This window comes from Hyperoodon ampullatus, assembly GCF_949752795.1.
Source record: "Hyperoodon ampullatus genome assembly, chromosome: 4".
In the NCBI taxonomy this organism is placed as follows: Eukaryota; Metazoa; Chordata; class Mammalia; order Artiodactyla; family Ziphiidae; genus Hyperoodon; species Hyperoodon ampullatus.
In genome coordinates this window covers 161,790,060-161,813,384 of record NC_136917.1, presented here as the reverse complement: position 1 = coordinate 161,813,384, position 23,325 = coordinate 161,790,060, and the positions used below count along the sequence as shown (strand labels likewise).

General features: G+C 44.5%; 1 protein-coding gene across 1 annotated transcript in view; it reads right to left on the bottom strand.

Annotated features, from left to right (window-relative positions):
- The window catches only part of MYO10 (myosin X), a gene marked incomplete at both ends in the record, with an annotated part of 225,099 nt that overhangs the window by 26,629 nt on the left and 175,145 nt on the right, over window positions 1-23,325 (bottom strand). Inside the window, 6 exon segments of the mRNA XM_079701754.1 lie at window positions 548-1,414; window positions 2,166-2,211; window positions 2,575-2,808; window positions 3,883-3,989; window positions 10,152-10,266; window positions 10,359-10,483. Of these exon segments, the coding sequence (XP_079557880.1) occupies window positions 548-1,414; window positions 2,166-2,211; window positions 2,575-2,808; window positions 3,883-3,989; window positions 10,152-10,266; window positions 10,359-10,483 (1,494 nt within the window).

Genomic DNA, 23,325 nt, shown 5'->3' with positions numbered 1-23,325 from the left:
TTAGAAAGTCAAGGGATTATTTAACGCACGGACAACGGGAAGAAATAAAAGTAAACTATAAATAAATCTAGAAGCTGGAAAGAGCACATTTAAGCCCTTAAAGTTTCCTCCCTTACAACCAGAAAAATATACATAACGTCCTGCAGTGGGCGGGTGAAGCTACCGTCAGGAAAGGTCTCTGAAGTGCCCCTGGCAAGTCTCGTTCCAGTTTAGGGCGGGTCTCATTTCCCAACCTGCTGCAAAGCCAGCACGGACACAGCCAGAGTCTCCACTGAAAATGTCAGTTTTCTTAGGCTTTGGGCAAGACGCAGTTCTGGGTTTTGCGTTCCACCTCCAACAGACACCAAGTTCCACTTACTCATGCGACGACCGCTTTTGGCAAGAGAGAGGGGTTTAAGGCCAGCCTTAAGAGCCTGACTTTGGAATCCTGGCCCGTTCTATGGGGGATGTCTTCATCCAAGGGATGGTGCAACGGGGGCGCGGGTGACAGACAACTTCCACCCCAATGCGGGGAAGCCAGGGCCCCGGGAGGACAGTGGGTACTCACCGAGGACTGGGCCCCCTCCGAGCTGAACCGGTAGGCCCCCGAGCTGTTGTAGGTGCCCACGGAGCATCGGTAGTCTGGGGACCACTGGCTGCTGTAGGAGTTGGAGAAGGTCACGCTGCTGCCAGAGGTGATGGCGCCGTCCTCGTAGTCGTCCTGGTCGCAGCTGTAGTCCCCGTCCGGGGAGGGCAGGCCCCCAGGGGTCTGGGGCATGCAGTAGGTGGGCTCCCCGGAGGAGGAGTCGTGCTCCGAGGGGGCCAGCAGCACGGTGCTGTCGGCGCCGGGGCTAGTGGGCACCACGGTGTCGTTCATGTAGGGGTCCTCCTCCGAGGATTCGTCGCTGGTCCGGATTCCACTGGTGCGCTGGTCCGAGTGGCCGTGCTCGCTGGGGTTGGGCGAGTCCTTGAAGGCGTCGTCGTCGGCCTCGAAGCCCTCGTCCACCTCCTCCTCCGGGTAGGGCTGGCTGAAGTTGAAGCTGGGCTTCTCGCCGCAGGCAACCGCGGCCAGGTCGGCCCGCGCGCCTGCAGAGCCGCTCCCCACCGACAGGGAGCGCTCGATGTTGCGGACGCACTCGTCGATCTCGTCGAAGTTGAGCGACTCCAGGAACTCCTGGGCGGCGCGGCAGGCTTCGTCCTCCAGCCGCCGCAGCTCCTCGTCCCGCAGCTGCTGCAGCTTCTGCAGGGAGGCCTCGGTCAAGGACAGCTCCTGGCGTTCCTTCACGCGCTGCAGGTCCTCGATTTCCTTCTCCAGGCGCAGGATCTCTTCCACCTGCTTGTTCTCCTTCTGCTTCTCCAGCTCCCGGGTCAGCTCGGCCTCCCTCCGACTCTCCTGCAAGGCTTCCTGTTCCCGCTGCTTCCTTGCTGCTTCCTCCTGGACACAGAGGAAGGAAGGGGTCAGGTCAGGAAGTGACGCTACGGAGAGTGCGAGCAGCGTCCCTCCTTTGGGATGAGATGTGCTTGCCGGGGGCTGAACTGCATTCCCCCCTCCCCCAAATCGCTATGTGAGGCCCCAAGCCCCAGTACCCTCGGAATATGTCTGGATTTGGAGCAGGACCTCTAAAGAGGTGATGAAGTTACAATGAAGCCGTGAGACAGGGCTCTAACCCAACTGCCTGGTGTCCTTATAAAGAAGACGGAATTGGGACACACGCACTGCGCACCGGGGAAGCAGGTACGCAGGTGCAAGACCACGTGAGGACACAGCAGGAATCTGCAAGTTACAGAGAGAGGCTTAGGAAGAAACCAACCCTGCCAACACCTTGATCTTGGACCTTTAGCCTCCAGAATTGTGAGACAATCCATTTCTGTTGTTTAATCTGCCCAGGCTGTGGTACTTAACGTTATAGCAGCCCGAGCAAACTAATAGAGTGATGACACTGGTCTAGAGCTATCATGCTGCTGTGATTCACACTGAAATCTTAGGCATTCACACATTTTTACCCACTTGTGATGGGTAAGAAATTGCAGCATAAACATCTCCTCTAAAGTTCTTCCTCCTGTATATTTATTTTAGCTTTGAATCCTTCTCCCTATATCTTTACTTTAGTTTCCAATCATTGAGGCAAAGTGTTTGAACTGGGAAGGTAACAGACAAGATGTCACGTGGTCACGGCATTTGTCACCTGTTGGGCGCGGAGCTCAGCTTCTCTTCGTTCCCTCTCTCTTTCTCTGAAAACAGTCAAGAAAAAAAGACAGTGAAAATAAACACAAGCAATGAAAAAAATCCAACACCCGCTTTTCAGAGAGCGAACTTTTTAACAGAAGCTTTGCAAAAGACAACTTAGAAGCGTGAAGGAGGGATAAGGTCTCTCCCTTTGGCGATACACCTATTCTTTGCGTGAATAAAAATACCACAGAACTGGGTCTTCAACGCGGCTAAGGAATTTTATCTGAGCCACCAAGTGGTATTGTTTCAAACAGCAGGTTCCATAGCATCCACTGGGAATTCCTGCTGCGAGGCTGGATACAGAGCATAAAAACTCCAAAGGTGTCCTCCCGTCTGTTTCATCCAAGCCGAGAAAGGTCCCATACCTTTCCTCCTCCGCCCGCTTCCTTTTTTCTTCCTCCGCCCGTTTCCTCTTTTCCTCCTCTGCCCGTTTCTCTTCCAGCAGCTGCCTGTAAACTCTGCGGGCAATCTGACCTCGGAGTTGCTTCTGGAAAACCACGGCTGCTTTCTTCAGGTGCAAAAACCTCCTCCTCAGAAGGAATGCTCTGTAATTCTTCTGTATAATCACTACACAATAAAGGACCTTCTTGTATTGCTTTCTGAAAATGAGAACAGAAACAGCACAACAGAATAACTGTGGAGGTAATGAGGCTTCGAGCTCTTTACATGAGTTTACGTGTTACTGTTACAAGACAAGACAGCAGGACCTCGTTTGGGGCTGATCCGCTCATAACAGAGACCCATTACAGGGAGCTGACAAGGAGGCCCTTGTGGGCAAAACAAAACAGAAGAAAAACAAAAGAATAACAACAAACGAAACTCAAGCAAGACCCTATCATCATGTTGGCTAAATAAACACATCACTCCTAATACTGACTTTGAAAAGTCCTGGCAGGAAGTTGGGTTGTAAACAGAACCAAGAGATGTGATGTATTTTCCTGTCCTTATGAGGGAAAAAAGCAAAGGATCTGCCACAGCAGGACGGCTGTGTACTTGAGAAAATGTAACGTACTGTGACGAGCAAGGGTTCGGGTGACCCGCAGGTCCGCAGAGGTGGACAGAACTCAGATGCACAGGAAAAGAACCTGCCTCGTTCGGCAGACCCTGGAGAGGGGGCCACTGTGGACCCAATGGGATGGCACCAAAGTCAACAGGCGAGCTGCCTGTGGCTTCAGTATGTGACCCAGAGGAACTAGGGAAATGTTTAAATGTGTTGCCCAGTCCCCTGATGTCGCTGCTCTGAGACCTCAGGAGCCCCTTTTCCCATTTCCTGCCCAGCTCAAGCTAACTAGGTGCTGGCATTGCTAGTTACGAGCCCTGCCCTGGGATGTTCCTTAGCCTGGTCCTGACCCGAACCCATCCAGGTCTATTTTAAATGAAAGCGTGTGGCCAGGGCCACCCCACCTGGTGACACACACGGGGGAAGCCCCCTCCCGTCAGCGCACTTTTTTTTTTTTTTTTTTTGCGGTACGTGGGCCTCTCACTGTTGTGGCCTCTCCCGTTGCGGAGCACAGGCTCCGGACGCGCAGGCTCAGCGGCCATGGCTCACGGGCCCAGCCGCTCCGCGGCATGTGGGATCTTCCCGGACCGGGGCATGAACCCGCGTCCCCTGCACCGGCAGGCGGACTCTCAACCACTGCGCCACCAGGGAAGCCCGTCCGCGCACTTCTTACCGTGCCAAGTAGCCCAAGACGTGGGCCCGGATCACCATGGCCGCCCGCGTCACCTCCTCCTCCCGCCGCTTCTCCAGTTTCTGCTCCAAGGACTCGCGGAGGAAGACCTGCCCAGGAGAGAGCAACATGTCACATCCACAGAATGCGGCAGGCACCGGTAAGGCATTGCTGAGTCAGCTGTGTCTTTGGTGGGTAAGGCTTTTTTTTTTTTTCTCTGATTTGCTCCAAACACAAACAGCCATGGTGTCCAGCACAGGGAATCTCAAATTCCTGGTGGGGAAAGGATTTTTTCTTTCTTTTTTTTTTTTAAACTTCCCATCTGTCACACACTAAGACCTTTGTAAAATATAGTAAACAATATATTACTGGAAAGAAAAAACCAAAGGGGTATATAAAATCCAAGTCCCGTTTTTTCAGTTATTATTAGTTCAACAGGCATAAGATGACTGTGAAATTGCCATCAAGTTTATAAATACTTATCTCACTGTGGGCTGGGACAAATAGTTCATGTGCCAGCACCGGTACTACATTAAGTCTAAGTAAGAAGATATCTAGAGAAACTCGCTACATTAAAAAGGAGGAGGAGGGGGAGGGGAAAAGGGGGAGGAGGAGAAGAAAAGAAAGGACAAAAGAAAGAAAGGAGGGGAAAAAAATCCAAGAAATGTGTAAAATGTTACTTTGCCATCACGTGGAAACTCTCCCTTCACGCCTCTCAAATGATTACAATCAAAGCCTCCTGGGCTCAAAAATAACGCACATAAAAAAATTGACATTTAAGAATGTAATTCTAGGGGCTTCCCTGGTGGCACAGTGGTTGAGAGTCCGCCTGCCGATGCAGGGGACACGGGTTCGTGCCCCGGTCCGGGAAGATCCCACATGCCGCGGAGCGGCTGGGCCCGTGAGCCATGGCCGCTGAGCCTGCGCGTCTGGAGCCTGTGCTCCACAACGGGAGAGGCCACAGCAGTGAGAGGCCCGTGTACTGAAAAAAAAAAAAAAAAAAAAAAAAAGAATGTAATTCTATAAACTGTTTGCAATTAGAACTGAATCATTTACGTTATCTCGGTTCAGCCATCGCAAGAAAACTATCAATAGAATCAGGACAAAGAGATTGTAACTATTTGCTGGCCTGTTTCTGCCCGTGGGCACCTCAATCCTAGGCTTACCATTTATATAAGCCTAAGTGTGTCTGGTAATTGGCATTTGTAGCAGAATTCCTAATATTTGAAAAGGTATGAAAATACTGAGACCTTCCCTCCATCATGGTAGCTTTTAATTTTGTAATTTCCAATGGGATGCATAAGGAAGTTTTGAATTATCTCCTAAAAACAAACAAAAATTTTTTTTATGCTTTTCTGTTAACGGTCAGCTGGAGGCACTGGTCGGGGGCTGGTTAACCGACATACGTCCTCACTCATGATTTCTCAGTTTATGCTTCAGTGAGTCATTCTGGCCCATGATGATGCATTATGTCCTCTTGATGGCACATTTTTCCAGACTCTCTGCTCTGGCTCTTCCAAGACATTTGGGCAGAAAAGCAAATAAAGAATCCCACCACCATGTGACTCACAGAAGCCTTACCTCCTCCTGCTGTGGGTTCCGGAGCATTTGTAAAACTCTCCCACCAAATAATTCTCTCAGAAAAGCTTTTCATACAATGCTCTTCCTATAATTGCAATTAATATGCTCTGCTGATGCATAAAGAGACTGCATCTTGAGCAAAAAAAAAAAAAGTTTAATGTAAGAAACAGCAGCTACGAGCATAAAGCTTGTTAGTTCAGCAATGAGAAAAAGTTTTCAGAAATATGAAGCCGTTTTCATCAAGACTGGACTTCAAAGAAATATTTAAACTTCTCTTTGAGACGATTTTTTGATATTAAGGATCTTAGTCTAACGCTGTTGCTCTGGTTAGTGTTTAAAAGAAAAAGTAATGAAGTCAAATCTTGAACAAGAGTGGTGATGGTGGTGGTGACATCATAAAACAAAAGCATCGATGCCAACCAGCAGTACATTCATCAGATGAACAAATAGGAAGCTTTATGAAGGAAAGAGCGTCTCACACCTTATCAGAAGTCTAGGGACTGTCCTGGTTGGAATCAGAGTCAGAGAAATACCTGCCTTAGTTTCATGCCCATCAAAGAGAGCTCCATGCTCTGCCTATTAGATTTACTTCCACATCTTTATCTATCAATAGATTCTTTCCATAACCCGAAGGGCAAATGGAGTAAAATGCTTTAGAGACCTGACCTGGCTTCATTAAGAACATCCACCCTGAATTTACGCAACAACACACAGAAAGTGATGCCAGTTCTTCCAGCCCAGTGGTGTCCGCTGCCATGTTGCCATGTTCCCAGGATGCGGCCAAGATCTAGTCAGCAGGATGCAGCTGCTGTGAGCGGAGGCACCGGCCTCGTCAGGCATCATCAAGCAGCTCAGGAAGGGGTAGTGCCCACTCAGGGGGCTGCTCGGCTAACCTTGACTCAATATCCAATACGAATAGTTTCTCATGGCTTTTCCTATCATTTGCTTAGATAGCTCAAGAGCCTATGGATTATTCCAGTAAAATGTCTTTATAGAATACCTCTTGCAGGCTTTATTGCCAGAGAAGAAATAAGGTCTGGCAATGTAGTCCACGGACCAGAAAAGTAAAACGTGCCAGAGTCACAAGGCAGAGGGAAAAGGCAAAACCAGGAAGAAAGAGGGGAGCAGCTGTTCACCTCCGTCTCCCTAAACTTGGCTTCTCAGCAGGGACGTACAGCAGGATCTCCTGCTCGGGCTGTTCCAGAGGCTTGGACAGGCCTCCTAGCTTCTTTAGGGATGCTTCCCCAGCAGATAAGAATCCTTGCCTTCCAAAGACCAGATGTGTTTTAAGCCAGTGAATTCAGACCTGGCACCATGTTTTTTTTTTTTTTTTTTTTTTTTTTTGTGATACGCGGGCCTCTCACTGTTGTGGCCTCTCCCATTGCGGAGCACAGGCTCTGGACGCGCAGGCTCAACAGCCATGGCTCACAGGCCCAGCCGCTCCGCGGCGTGTGGGATCCTCCCTGACCGGGGCACGAACCCGTGTCCCCTGCATCGGCAGGCGGACTCTCAACCACTGCGCCACCAGGGAAGCCCTGGCACCATGTTTAATTTGCTGACTACAGCGCTGCCCACATTTCCCTCTGTCATGTAAGTGTTGACAGAAACTTCTTTACCAGAAGATCTAGATATTTGTTAGAGGTTCAAGGTTTTAAATGCAAAGATCTCTGGCGGCAACACCAACTGAAACACTGCTAGAGTATAATTAAGTGTATAATTAAGTCAAATGTTGGTCAAGGTCAAGGCTATTTAGTGGATACAATTCAAATGCTCTCATGTTTCCATTTACTTCCTAATATTTACGTGAAATGATAAGCTTCCATCCTACCTCTACTTCCAATGTGTCACCAATTAAAATTTAACTCCTCTTTAAAGATTTCCTTTTCTTGAATACTCTTCTGATCATGTCAATTCACAGTGAGCTCTCTCCTGGAGCTGTGTCCTTATTCCTTCGAGAGATCACACTGCATAATATATCAGTTGTATGGGATGACTTATCTCCCAAAAACTTAGTAAACAGGGGGCAATCCCCATGTCTTTATGTCTCCGTATCCCTGTGCTACACCCAGTTCTAAGTCTTGCTGGGGCCTGATTTCCATCGTAAATTGTAAATGAAGTTGGATTGATTTTTCAGAGCTCAGAAAAGAGACTGGTATTGGCTGGGTGAGTCAATTATCTTTGATGTTATTCCATGGTATAAGGCAGTGAGACAGGAGGAGGATATCAGTTTATAGAGAATGTAATACCTTTTTAATTAAAAAAATCAGAGCAGACTATATTATACTGCCAAGAGCTCTACTTGAACCAACTTCTTTAGAAAGTTCTTTGAGTGACTCAACATACAACAATCTTGTGCCATCACTTTATAGTTTTTTAGCATTTTACAGACACTGACTGAGCTCCTGCTATGTGAGCTCCTACTACGTGCATTGTGTTGTGTAGAAGAACAAACAATGAACTCTACATTCTCTATTGGGTGATTGTAGACAAGTCACCAGGCAATACCAAGACAACACGACAGCATGTTAAGTGTTATAACAGGGCAGAAAACAGAAAGATGTCAATGACAGAGGAGGGGGCTTAGCCCAGTTTAGGGGTGAGTTTTGGTGCAGGGTGCAGTGAAGAATGTCAAATAGGATTCCTGTCAAAGCCTGCATCTAAGCAGAGACTTGAAGGAGGAGTTGGCTAAACGGGGTGGAGGGGAGGGTGGAGAATTCCAGGTGAAGAGACCTATACACCTGGGAGGACACACCCCAAGGTGACCCCCAATGACTTACACCCTTGTTTAATCCTATTAGTGTGGGTGGAACCCGTGACTTTCTTCTAGAACATGGCAAAGGTGATGGGAAACCACTCTTATGGATGTGTTACATTATATAAGACTCCAGCTTAGGAGACTGGAGCAGGAGTGTCTCCTGCTGGCCCTGAAGAAGTGGGAGGGCCTGGGAGGGGTTCAGGTGGTTAGAAACTGTGGGGGGACCTCTAGAAGCTGAGAGTAGCTCCAGGGGGCAGCCAGCAGGAAAAGAGGGTCCAGTGGGACTGCAGCCTCAGTCCTACAACTGCAAAGAATGGCATTCTAGAGCCACGTGAGCTTGGAAGAGGACCCCAAGCTCCAGAAGGGAATGCAGTCCCAGCTGACACTCTGAGACCCTGACAGAGGACCAGCTAAGCTGTGCCTGGACCCCTGACCCATAGATACCATGAGGTAATTGGTGTTTGTTGTGAAAGCTGTTAAGTTTATGGCTGACTGTTACACAGCAATAGATAACTAATACAATACCTCTGCATGCCATCTCTACCTTGTTAGATGTTTGCATCTTAAATCCCTGACCAGCTGAAATCCTTCAAGAGCAGAAGAGTATGTTCATTATACACTTTCCTTTGCTAAGTGGCCTCCAGGTGATGCCTAAATACTTGTCATTAATCTCACATCAATATTATAGACTGAATGCTTGCCACCCCCCACCCCCAATTCTTATGCTGCAGCCCTAGCCCCCAATGTGATGGTATTTCAAAGTCAGGCCTTTAGGAAGTAATTACGTTTAGGAGGGTGGGGCCCCGTGATAGGATTAGTGCCCTTATAAGAGGAGGAAGAGAGACCAGAACTCACTCTCCACCGTGTCAGGACACAGTAAGAAGGCAGCTGTCTATAAACTGGGAACGAGACCTTCACCAGAACCTGACCATGCTGGCACCCTGATCTCAGAATTCCTGGCTGCAGAACTGTGTGAAATAAATGTCTGTGCTTAAGCCACCCTATCTATGGTATTTTATCAGAGAAGCTCTGAGATGAAGACAGTCAAACTGCAAGATATGTGTCTCTTTTTCCCTCTTCCTCCTCTTTCTTTTTTTTAAACAAAGAAACTCCTAGGTTAAAAACATAATGGGAGCAGAAACTTTAAAATATTTCTCTGATGCTGCATTCCTACTTGTAGAGTCAGGAGGATGAGGCTTCAGGAACACCTCTTACTTTTGAAGACAACCATACACTCAAAGGCTGACGACCCCCAGGTGCCTGCATTTCTGCCTCTCCTGTGTGATAAGACCCTGGAGGTGGGTGGCAGAAGGAGAATGGAACCCCAGATGAGAGCCCTGGAAGTTCCCGATACAGGGAGAAGAGGTCATACTGCCAATTTTATGGCTAATTTTTGCTGTTGAGGCCAGACTGCTTATCACTCAGCTAAGGGGTAAAGGCCTCAGTCACACCTGCATGTTTAAAAAAATGGATTTCAACTTGGCTTTCCAGACTGGACTTTGGGTAACCTACCAGATTTTGGACTACTTGCTGGTCTCCCACACAACAGCTCCTGTGGTGCAGGGAGAACATTCAGTATTCTATTCTTATAATGCAAAGTTAGAGGGTCTGGGGTATCACTTCTTAGATGCCAGAGGCTGCCCAGTTCTTCCCTGGCACTGAGTTGCCCATCAGCCAACATTTGTTGACTGACTGAATGAAAACACATGCACTTAGGATCCGATGCTTCAATGTGTCCCCAAGAACAGAGTTCCTGAAAAGTCAAGGGCTTCAGATAAAAGATTCATGTTGGGAGGACAAAGAGTATGGCTAGCGTGATACCATGCGTATCTTCCCAACACTGGAAAAACAGTTGGTTAGCAGTCATCACAGAACACCGAACTCAAACATCTCTCAGGGGGTTGATGGGACGGTCGTTCTTTCTCCGAAATTTTACCTTCGTCTTCCCCAGCTGCCACTCGCTGTTGGAGGTGTCATAGAGCTGCAGCAGGGCCGTGCACTTGCCCCTCACGTCCTCGGGCAGAGCCACGTTCCTCGTCAGCACCTTATATCTGCAAAAGAAGAATGCACAGTGTCACCTTGTGCTAAAATCCTTTCCCCAGCCCCTCTGCAAAGAAAGAGGGTCTCTGCAGCTCCGTCTTGCCTTTTGTAAAAATCCTGGAAGGGTCTTCGGACAGCATACCCAGCTTTCCGGATCCTGACTGTCTCCAGCATCCCAGAGTACCGCAGCTGGTTGACCACAACTGCCTGTTCAAACTGGTCGGGCATCTAAAACATGCCAAGAGGTGAGAAGATGCCGTTAACAAGACCGCCCCCCCAGCCATGGTTTTACACACACACATTTTGAACCTACACAAATATACAGAACAGAAAACAAACCCCACCCCACATACCCACAGCCTAGCTGTAACAGCCAGCACCCGTGTCAATCCTGCCCCCCCATCCTTAGCCCACTTACTCCCTGACCTTGGATTTTTTTTGAAGCAAGTCCCAGATAGTACACACTCCCACTTGTAAATATATCAGTATCACTTTTATTTTTTGGCTGTGCTTTGCGGCATGCGGGATCAGTTCCCTTACCAGGGATGGAACCCGTGCCCTCTGCAGTGGAAGTGCGGACCACTGGACTGCCAGGGAAGTGTTCCAGTATCATTTTTTAAATAGAACCACAACACGATCATATCTTAAAAGATACCAATAATTCATTGATATTAACATCCAGGTTCAAATTTCTGATTATTTTACAAATATCATAAACGGACCACCATTTTTAATGCTATGTTTTCCAAAGAATCTTAAGGGTCATGCAAATATCACTTTATTTACTTTTGAAAATTCAATTTCCAGGCATTTTTTTTAGCTGAAGAATGCAGTGACCCAGTGAGGGCTGGGGGAGGGGTTAGGGGCTGGGGAGGAAAAGGAGAGCTTGTAAGTGGAGAAAACAGACAAAAATGAAAAAAAATTAATTTTCTCAATTTCTAGTCAGAAACCCCATTTATCGAGCTCCATGCTATGATCACTAAATAAATTAATCCCAGAACATACAAACAAAAGACAGAGGAAATCAAGCCAAGACTTAACATTCTGAGCCATATTCTCTTATCTGTTCAGTTGCCAAACAAACTGGTGTTGCTGACAGGACAATGGTCTTTCAGGGTAAAGCCCAAAAGTATGCCATTTCCCACTCACAGCTTTTTGGGCAGTGATTTGTTTTTTAGTCCAAACACCCCATTCCCTTTAATTAATTCATATTTTCTTATCTTACACAACTGTGTACAAAATGACTGAAAAATAGTGCCATAGAACACAAGTACATTGTTAAAAAGTGCAAAGATGGTAAAGTGGCTTAAATTTGCGAGCCTTAAAAACACAGCCAGTCATTAACACAAAATCAGGCTGAAAGCCATGTTATTCTGTACGCTTTCCAAGCTAGCAAAAAAATAAATCTGAAGAATGCTCTGCAAATCTCCTTTGCAGCGTTTGATGGAAAAGCTGCCATCATATCCAGCAGGATGACTTGTCTCATATTTAATTTCTCTTACAAACACTGGGGTCAGATGTCTCTACTCAGCAGTATTCTACCGGAGTCTAGCCAATAAATAAGGGCGAATATCCAAAGAACTGGGGCTCACTGGTTTCTGGTCTTAATTATTTCAAATATCCCTAGATGAGAAAGAATAAAATAAAAGCATGAAAAAATTAGCCTTGATAACTCCTTTACCTTATCTTTGGATTGAAACACAGAGAGAGAGGCAACTGCTCTGAGGGTATTTGGTTAAAATGCTTCTGTTAGATTTGGGAAATATAATCGGAACAGTAGCAATCCACAACGACCAGTAGAGAGCTAATATAAAACAAACACTGAATAAGGCATCAGACTTAGTTAACTTTGTTAATTCACAGTCAGAGAAATCTACGAATTTCATATTTAATCATTTGATGCTCAAAGACTTGTTTAATAAATTAAAAAAAAAACTCTCTAAATCTCTCTCAAACTTTCACTGTTCCTGACCCATACTTTTTTCCTTGCTCCTTTTCTTTCAATCTCTACTTAACAAAGTCCGTACAATTCCTTAGTTTGGCACTAGTTATTAAAACACTCTGAAAAATATTACTAAAGGGACACCCCATCCAAAAAGTCCAGCCGCACTTACCATCTTCCAGTCCCTCTGAGGAACATTCCACCTTCGGTTTGGCTCTCAGGCCAAAATTCATATGGAAAACAACTGCCACACTGACCTTTTCGCCACAGCTAAAGACACTGAACAATAATGAACACCATTCCTGTGCTTTAAAAAGTGCTCGGTCACCATGACAACCCCTTCCATTCTCGGGCTAATTAGTGTGGTGTGGTTGTAGGATTTCATACAGCCTGGGGAGGGGAGGGCAGGTGGGAGGGAGCCACCAGGAGTGGCCACTCTTTCCAGGCTCCCATTGTGATTGTGTTTCTGCCCTTCACAGAAATTTAACCAGGGGAAGGGGGATCTGTTCGCAGATTGTCGCCCTGGGCAACACACAGGGCAATCACGAGGGGTGTAGACCTGTATTTCCATTGGTGGGTCTCAACTTCCTTTTCTTTCTGGTGAATTGAATGTTCAAAGATGACACAGCTGGAGGGTGGACAAGTCACAACTCAAAGGCATGTGGCCTTTCAAAACTTCAGCTAATGCACTCCAGTCTGTACTGGTAACTCGTTTTCCAGAACTGGATGTCCCCCCTCCAAAGGCTGCCGGCAGTGTCCTAACTGTGGAGTTTTGATGGCCGACAGCAAGGGAGGATTTGGGAAGTGACAGTCATAAACCGGGGCAATTATAGTCCCAGGAGTCCGGTCTTGATCCGTTTACTGAATATAAATAATTAAACACCTACTATGCGCCAAGGTTTTGTGATTCATGATTGCGGGGGAAACAAAAGGTGGGGGCTATGTTCTTTTTTGTCTTAAACCAAAACCCCTCACCAGAGTAGGACATTCATTACAACTGATGAAGCCACATGACACATCCTAGTCACCCCAAGTGCATATCTGACGTCAGGGTTCACTCAGCGCTGTACATTCTGTGGGTTTTGATGACTGTAATCACACATGTCCATCATCAGAGCATCGCACAGAGTGGTTCTGCTGCCCTAAAAATCCTGTGCTTCATCTATTCACTTCTACCTCTCCCCAACAGCTGGTATCCACTAATCTTTTAACTGTCTCCACAGCCTTTTTTTTTAAGACTAATTTTTTTAAAGAGTAGTTTTAGGTTCACAGCAAAATTGAGAGGAAGGTACAGAGATTTCCCTTATACCCTCTGACCCTCACTTGCATAGCCTCACAGGGCTGATTCTGTTTCCAAGGACCCTGAAATTTAGGAGGGTGACAGGTATGCCAAACGTCACTACTTATGTGGTAGATGGCCTACTACAAAACCATACTAAAAATTAAAGTTACGTTCCTTGGGAACACGGGACAAAGAGAAGTACTGAGGGGGTATGGGTGTCATGTGAATTTGAACCCAGGTCTGACCCAGAGTTTGGGTCTCACAACTCCTACTCACTGCTGGAGGGGAAGGGACATTCTACACAGAGAACACAGCACAAACCAAAGCCAAGAGGTGGAAAGAGAACCTGGCATGTTCAGTAGTTCAGTCCGGGATGGAACGCGGAGGTGGGCAGGGACCTGAGCTGTTGGTGGACACGGCACTCAAGTTTGATGCCACTGTTTGCAGGATCGGGAGCTGCCCGCCGGGGGCGGACCTGTGCTGTAGAAGGATCCCCGTGTTGGTAGCAGCAAAACTGGAAACAAGACCAGAGGCATGGCTGGGTCTATTTTGATATCATGCCCATCATGAAGTGTTAGGCGGCCATTACAAAACAAGACCAAATTAAAGATGCCCCAGTTAACTCTCAAGCCTTTTTGAAAGGTGAGAAAAAGAAGAAAAGTATGTATGACAGTCTCATTGTTGTAAAACAATGACCCCATCAAATAAAACACCTGCTCTATGTATGTACACGTGTGTGAATATACACATTTAGATACACAATGTGCAGAAAAGGATAGGAGGAGACATGCCAGGCTGTTATTCAGTGGGGGGCACTATTGTGGGTGGTGGGAAGAAGAGACAGCTGAGAAAAAGGGGGGAAAATGAGACGGCACTGAAAGAAGGAAATAATCACGTATGTACAATATGAAAAATTTCTATTTGGCTGTATATCTTTGAAGACACTTAACTTTTTTTTTTTTTTTTTTTTTTACAAATTAAAAAAAAAAATCAGGTACAGAATGGATTGTAGAGGTCCTACTTTGCACAGTGTGGACATAGAGGCAGAGAAGCAGGGAGATCAGGGTCAAAGCTGCTGTAAGGGAACCTTAAAGTGCAAACAACCCAAATGTCCATCAACTGATGAGGAGACAAACAAAATGGTCTTTCTATCCATAAAATGGAATATTACTGGCCATAAAAAAATGAAGCGCCGCTACATGCTGCAACATGGATGAGCCTCGAGAACATTATACTAAGTGAAAGAAGCCAGTTACGAAACACCACGTGTTACGTGATTCCATTCATGTGAGACGTCCAGGACAGGAAATCTACGGGGACAGAAGGTAGAGTGGTGGCTACTAAGGCCTGGTGGAGGGGATGGGGAGACAGAGGCGGGGACAGCCAAGAAGTAGGGCATTTCTTTTTTTATAAATTTATTTATTTTATTTCTTTATTTTTGGCTGCGTTGGGTCTTCGCTGCTGCACGGACTTTCTCTAGTTGTGGCGAGCGGGGGCTACTCTTTGTTGTGGTGCATGGGCTTCTCGTTGCGGTGCCGTCTCTTGTTGCAGAGCACGGGCTCTAGGCACGCGGGCTTCAGTAGTTGTGGCTCGCGGGCTCTAGAGCACAGGCTCAGTAGTTGTGGCGCACGGGCTTAGTTGCTCTGTGGCATGTGGGATCTTCCCGGACCAGGGATCGAACCGTGTCCCCTGCATTGGCAGGCGGATTCCCAACCACTGTGCCACCAGGGAAGTCCCCTAAGGGGATTTCTTCTTGAGGTAATGAACATGTTTTAAGTGTCTGTGGTGATGGTTGCACATCTCTGTGAATCTATGAAAAACCATTGAATTGTACACTTCAAATGAGTCAGTTGCATGGTATGTGATTTATAGCTCAATAAAGCTTAGGAAAAAAAGGTATTGTAAAAGCCAGACTGACACGGAGGCATTTAAAATGGACAAAAAGAGACGGATGCAAGAGAGTTTGTATCCTGGAGACAGGGTTTACATATGTTTAGCTTCAGGTAATTTAATTCTAAAAAAAAAAAAGTTAGAACTTTCTCCTCTACAATCTGAAAAAATAAGATTTCAGAATGCCTAGACAAAACAAATGACTGGTAACGGAGCATGCTAAGCCCTCCACAAAAATCAAATACGGGTAAGCCCAAGCTTCTGCAGCTAAAAATCTAAATAAAGGGCAACAGACGTGCTGGCAAACAGGGACACAAGACAGGGGAGGTGTTTTACAACAACAAAGAAAAGAAAAAATGCATTTATGTGTTAATGAATATGATTACCCTGAACATTACCTAGCCTTCCATAATTTCAAAAATACTGCATAGAGACAATAAGAAGTGTGATGGTGGACTTGGAAATAGTCACCTGTCCACGGTAAGAGGACATTCAATCTGCGCTTATTTAATTAAAGAAAATAGAATAGTTAATTACCTGTGGACCCTGACCCTTGACGTTCTAATGCTTTTCAGCATTTGAGGTCTCACAGAAACCAATGGAGAAGCCCTGAGAAGAGTCCAGAGAGAGGGGGTGGGGTGGGAATGCAGCCTGCCACACCGAGGTCAGGGGGGGCTGGCAGGGGCCAGCCAGGACCGCGGAGAGAAGGAACTGTCCTCTGACGGCCAAAGTCACACACACTCTGATCAAGCATTACATTGACTAGAAACCGAGTCAGGTGGTGGGAAATCCAGCTCTACTGCTGAGGTTGCCTCAGAGTCTCCTGAAGAGAAAAGACACCCAGAGGGGAGAGAACAAGCTGGACAAGGACGCAGGACTGGCACAGAAGTGACTCTTATTTCACTCTGCTGTCATCCACTGTTATGTAATATCACTTAACATGGATCTATGAGAGCAATTTTTTTTAAATTTGATATTGGGAGAAAACTATTTTCTCTAGAAGAAATGACATGCTTAATCTGACTCTTCACTCATAAATTGATGACTATTATAACTCACGGTAACTTACTTACGCACCTTGTGCCAAAGAGGAATTAAGGCAAGATAAAATAAACTGAAAATAGATACAGTGATTAAAAGGAACACACAGTAGAAAATGCATTGTATTACCCTTTTTGCCTTGGCTGACAGGAAGCTCAAAGTTAAGTTTCCTTCTCAATACTAACTTCTGTCAACCAGGTATTTTATTTTGCCTTAAGTTTTGAATCATTTTTCATAGATGTTAATCAACAGATTCTCAATTCCTTTAAGGAGCCTATATTATTTTTATAGTCTAAGATGGCAACCATAAAATATATAATCTTAAAAACATTAATAATTTTTAAAAAGAAAAATTTTATTATTCTAACCTCAAAGATCTACTCATGATTATACACATAGAATTTCAAATGCTTGCTTAGCAGCCTTGCAGGAACCAAGTCCTCTTGTTTGTATGTGTGAGGTACCCACAGCAATCCTTCAACTCATACAGCACTTGAAGGCAGAAACTCGATGGGTGGGTTAGATGAGTAATATTATTGCATTTTGAGGATAAGGAAACTGGAAGTGAGCAAGGCTAAATGACTTGTTCAAACCAGTTAATATTTGCTTAAATCAAACAATTAAAGCTCAAAGAACTTGGCATTCCTGAAAACTAGTATGTGAATCAAACTTGATACGAACCATATTTTTCTACTGACATGTTATAAAACCAGAGGCATATTTCCAGAGGATGTAATTCTCAAAGGAGTGAGCTGGAAACTTCTTTAGGGAAAGAGTACAATGAAATCCAGGCAGAGAATGCGCCCTATACTGTAGCATTTCCAGAACACTCGGTCTCTTGGGCACATGGAGACATTTTCTAAAAATTTTAACACTAAGGAGGGGGCCTTAGGGACAACCTGTCAGGTGCTGACCTGGTGTAAATACAGGTGATATAAAAAAATCACAATTCTAAGGGCCATGGCAATGTAGAGCAGAAACCAGCACATTACACTGTGAGTTCAGCCAAATATCTATACACAGAAATAACTAGTGAACAGAGGAAACCTTTTGGAAAATCAAATAGCAAACTCTGAGCAAATCCACCTCCAGTCACTGGTCCCATTAACACAGACAACGAAAGGCTGACAACACTGTTACTTTGTGTCTCAGCGTCAGAAGACTGACAGAATTCACATGTGCCTTGACCCACTTGTGGTTGCAACTCCACCTGCGTCTCCTCCCTGGATACCACCTGCCAAGGACAGGTGCTTGAGAAGAGCCAATACAGCACAGTGGACGGAAGAACACACTCAGAACACGTTGAACTCCATCCCGTGGAAGGAGCCCGCAGGTGACAACATATTTAATGATGACTGCTTTTGCTTTAATAATAAATGCAACTTGATAATTCATGCGGGCGCTTCTGAACACAGGCTACAATTTATTTCCAGAAGTGGTCCTTTTCCCCCTTTTAAGAAGACGCTTAGGGCTTCCCTGGTGGTGCAGTGGTTGAGAGTCCGCCTGCCGATGCAGGGGACACAGGTTCGTGCCCCGGTCCTGGAGGATCCCACATGCTGCGGAGCGGCTTGGCCCGTGAGCCATGGCCACTGAGCCTGCGTGTCCGGAGCCTGTGCTCCGCAACGGGAGAGGCCACAACAGTGAGAGGCCCGCGTACCACACACACACACACACACACACACACACACACACACAAAAGACGCTTAATTTATTCAAAGTCTAAAAACTAGCCACTTGATAGGATCTCAATGTCTTAGAGATGAGGTAAAAGTAAACATTACTTACTGTTTTCATCAATCAAAAGTATTTATTAAGAACCTTCCATTAACTGAGCAACCAGAGGCAACTGTATGGGATGACCCACAGCAAACCCAGCCCCTGCTCTGACCTGACAAATGCAGGTTCTCTTTGGCTCCAATCTGCTTGGAACGCAATATGGAAGCAAGCCCTGGGCCTGGCGAAACGGGTCCTCAGAGCACAGAGTAACCAGACATGGGATCTGAGCATTATGCCAACACTTGTTTTATTGCCCTACCTTAGTAGCCTAATACAAAAATAAGTTTTTTAAACTTTATAAGATTTACCTCCAACCCAACACTGGTAGATTGTTTCTGAAAGTGAATGGTATAACATTCTAAAATTAATTACAATGAAAGAGTTCTACTTTCCTCATTGTGTTTTTTAATGGCCCCTGACTGTCTTCCTCTGTGAAATACTGTAAACTTTATCTACATATATACTAGCTCTGCCTTGGAGGGGGTTATTACACAGTCCGTACCGTGGAGGATTAGTATCCAGCATCCCAAGAAATGTAAAATAAGTTGATTCTTTGGTAAAACCATTACATGATTCTTCATTTTGCTAAGGAAACACTGTGGAGTGAGAGACACCAGCATTACAGAGCCGATTTAATAGATTAGGAATATTTGTATTTGCATTATGATCATGGGATATACCTTTACCCTAATTCAACTTGAAACACAAACAAGCAAACAAATCTTAAGAAGCCTGATAACCCTTCATCAACTTTAAGAATTAAAAATTACCTTAGAGTTTACCAACTCAATTATGTCACACTTAGAAGGTATCATGCCCAGCCTTACACTGAGTGGTGAAAAGACTCCTGTCCTCACTCCCTACTAATTAACAAATTAACAAAAAATCAAGATGTGAGGCCTCTCCATCTTTATTTGCTGTCTTTGTTACATCAAATTCTCAAAAGCAGTTAATAAATAGCTTAAGTTTATCATGCTTTGAACCGTTTTCAAAAGCATGGTTACTAAAGCAGAAGTATAACTTTCCTGACCTTGACAAGGAAGTAAACAAAAGCCAATTAAACTAGAGACAAAGGGTCTTTGTCTCACATCAGTCATTTCTCTCGGGGCAGTTCAACATTTGACACAGTTGTTGCCACTTGCTAAGTCCCACGTTTTGAGAAAAGAGGCAACCACATCCCCCTCCCAGGGGAGGAAGGGGAAGCATCATGGTTATGTGACTGGTTAAAGCTGTTGGTCAGTCCTGGGGGGTCAGATTACAGAGCGTGGAAATTTCTCACTCACCCAGTACAGCCTTCAAACTACACCCTTCCCAGACGAGCACAGTTTAAAAGCGAGGAACTTCAAGCTCTGTTATAGGTGGAAACTGTGGTCCTCACCTCAGATCCACACAAATCCCAACTACTTAATGGGAAGAAACCTTTGAACATAAATAATATACACATGCGTACATGAAACCTTCCTAAGGCACAGCCTTAGCCCTATTATACCCCCTCCCTGTTCCTGAACTTACAGCGCACCCCAAATTAAGACGAGGGCTTCAATTTCACATTGGAGGCCCCCCCCAAGTAAGCTCCAATCTACCTCTCCAGTCAGTACACCCACACACACCCTCCACATTTTAGTTAAATTAGAGATAACTCTAGTTTTCTGACTAAAACCTTCACTTCCTGTTTTATCTCGGCTGAAGCCAACTTCTCCACCTGAAATGTCCTCCCGTTGTCTCTAACTGTTGAGTTTCATGGATCTTTTAGGGGTTTCTCAAATACTCCCTCCTCAATAAAATTGTTCTGGATGTATCCAACTGGTGCCATCTGTGACCTTGACCATGCTGTTCCTGGTGTCACATTTTTTTTTAAAATTTCAGCACAGTTGCTTTACACTGTTGTGTTAGTTTCAGGTGTATAGCGAAGTGATTCAGTTTTACATATATATATATTTACATATGTATTTCTTTTTCAGATTCTTTTCTATTATAGGTTATTACTAGACACTGAATGTAGTTCCCTGTGCTATGCAGTAGGTGCTCGTTGTTTCTTTTCTATATAATAATGTGTATCTGTTTAATCCCAAACTCCTAAGTCATCCCTCTCCCTTTTCCCCGTTAGTAACCATAAGTTATTTTCTATGTCTGTGAATCTATTTCTCACATTTTTAAAAATATCCATTAGAAATGTCCATGTGAACCTTCATAAGAGTATAAGTTCCTTTGGGCAGGAGCTGAATCTTATGAATTTCTCACTAAATTGCTGGCCACTGGACTCGACACCTCAGATAGGTACCCACTTATCCTACTGTAGTGCATAAATGAAAGGGTGGTCCTGTTTACAGCTGTTTCAATGTATTTGTTTGGTGATAACTTAGAAACAATATCAAAAGCACAGTACACGAAAGGAAAAACTGGTAAGTTAGATTTCATTAAAATTAACTTCTCTGTGAAAGACACTGTTAAGACAATAAAAAGACAAGCAATACACTGGGAAAATGTTTGAAAAATACATAGCTGAAAAAGACTGTAATCAAAATACACAAAGAACACTTACAAGTTGACAATACGAAAAAACAACCCAGTTTTTTAAAAAGGCAGAAGATCTGATCAGAGACACCATCAAAGGATCTATAGAACTAAGAAGCATATGGAAACACACTCAACATCAGATATCTCAGGAAACTGCAAATGAAAACAATGACATGCCACTACACACCTATTAGAATGGTAAAATCCAGAAAACTGATTAATACCAAGTGCTGACAAGGATGTGGAACAACAGGAACCTTAACTCACAGCTGGCTGAATGCAAAATGATGCAGCCAATTGGAAGACAGTTTCTCACAAAGCTAGACATAGTCTTAACATATAATCCAGCAATCACACTACTAGGTACAGTCATTGGTCTGTACCTACAGGGGATTGGGTCCAGGACCCCACCCTCCATGGATACCAAAATCCACATATGTCCAAGTCCCTTATATTAAATGGTGTAGTATTTGCATATAACCTATGCACATCCTCCTGTATACTTCATCTCTAGGTTACTTATAATACCTAATACAATGTAAATGCTACCTAGATAGCTATATAAATAGAATGTAACTGCTATGTAAATAGTTGCCAGCATGTGGCAAATTCATGTTTTTCTTTTTGGAACTTTCTGGAATTTTTTCTCCTGAATATTTTTGATCTGAGCTTGGTTGAATTCCCAGATGTGAAACCCTTGGATCAGGAGGGCTGACTGTATTTACCCAACTGAGGTGAACACTTATCTTCACACAGAAACATACACGTGAATGTTTATAACAGCTTTATTCATAACCATCAAAAACTGGAAGCAATCATCATGTCCTTCAATAGGTGAATGAAAAAGAAACTGGGGTACATTCATTCAACTGAATATTATTCAGATTTTTTTTAAAAAAGCTGTCAAGCCCTCAAAAGACACAGAGGAACCTTATATACACAGTGCTAAGTGTATGTATGTGATTCCAATTGCATGATACTCTGAATAAGGCAAAGCTATAGAGATGGTAGAAAAATGAGTGGTTGCCAGGACCTGGGGGAGGGCTGAATAGATAAAGAAGAGGGAAATTCTAGGTTGGAGAAACTATTCCATATGATTCCATAACAGTGGCTGCGTGACATGATACATTTGTCAAAATCCGCAGAACTTTACAGCAAAAGAATGAACCCTGGAGGATCATCCCAGGAAATAACTCAGATTGTCACAAAAGAATCTAAATGTATTACAAATGTATGAAACAACATCATGGGAAGGACTGGGGGGAAAACCTGCAACTAAAGGAGCTTTGGACATGGATTCTATTCAGCCTAAGACTTAGAGGCAAAAGGAGTCACGATACTGATACCACTATAGGTTTACACTGGAATGGAACAATTAAATAGATGGATGGTGGAAGAAAACCTTAACGAAACGAATTCTACCCAACTAGAGTTGATTTACTTTCATGAAAACAGCAGCAGAAAAACCCAACTCTAACGCTGGCTTAACCTCAACTCTAAAGCATGCCAGTCACAAGGTCCAAGCAGTCCTCAAAATGTGTTTCTAGAGAACAAGCCAAAAACACAGCTCAATACCCACCTATTTTTTTCAGTTGTTTATATGACACAACTGGAATGTGTTTCTATGGGAAAGAGTTCAGGTCAGGATGTACTGAAGGCACTTTTCAGCACAGTATTTAGTAAGGACAATGTAAAAGACATTGGGAGATACAAGCAAAGCCTTGTTTTCTCCATTATCATTAAATGAAAGAATAATGCATGCAAAGGTTTTCTTTTTTTTTTTTTTTAAATCAAAAATATAGAGAATATATGTAATGAAAAACCCACAGCTCTCCTGGAGAAAACCACCCTTGCCAGTTTCCCGTGTTTTCTTCCAGACGTATTCTATGCATGTATAAATGTAGGATTGTGTGTGCCTGTATACAGATGCATGCATGCACATACAAATAAATACAAGCTTCATTTTTTTTTTTTTTTTTTTAAAAAGCAAAGACATGTTTGAGAAAAAAAAAAGCAAAGACATGTTTGACGTTTTGCTCTGTTTGCCTAAGACCATCCTGGAGAATTCCCTGTGAGGACATACAGATCTCCCGTGTTTTTTCACAGCAGCACACTGTGTCATTACCAGAATGTGTCTAATCAGCTCCCCATGGAGGGACATTTAGGTTGGTTCTTCCCTTTGCTGTTTTCTATTCAGCTTTTACTGAATGAAAGGAAATAAAGTGGAACCCTGGAGTCCCCACACCAGAAAATCTCCTGTCAACACTTGCACCCCTGGCTCCATCCCTGACCCCCTTTGTTTCATGGTGAATATGCAGTCTTCTACTTTTGGTGCCTACAGTTAGGAGCCCCCCACAGAACAGAAAGGTGATCACCGCAGTGTGAAGCTTTATAACCTCCTCTATCTCTGCCCAACCTCGACCTCTAAGGAAAGGTGATTACTGAGATGCCTCATGTGCGAGACAGGCTCTTGTTCTACGAAAGGATGACACTGTGGACTCCGTTTATATTGTGTCAACATCAGTTTGACATTTTAATCAATCGGTCAGAAACTAATTACTGACGAGAAGAATAACTTGCGATTTAATTCTGCCAATTTTCTATTCTGTTCCAGCATGTGAG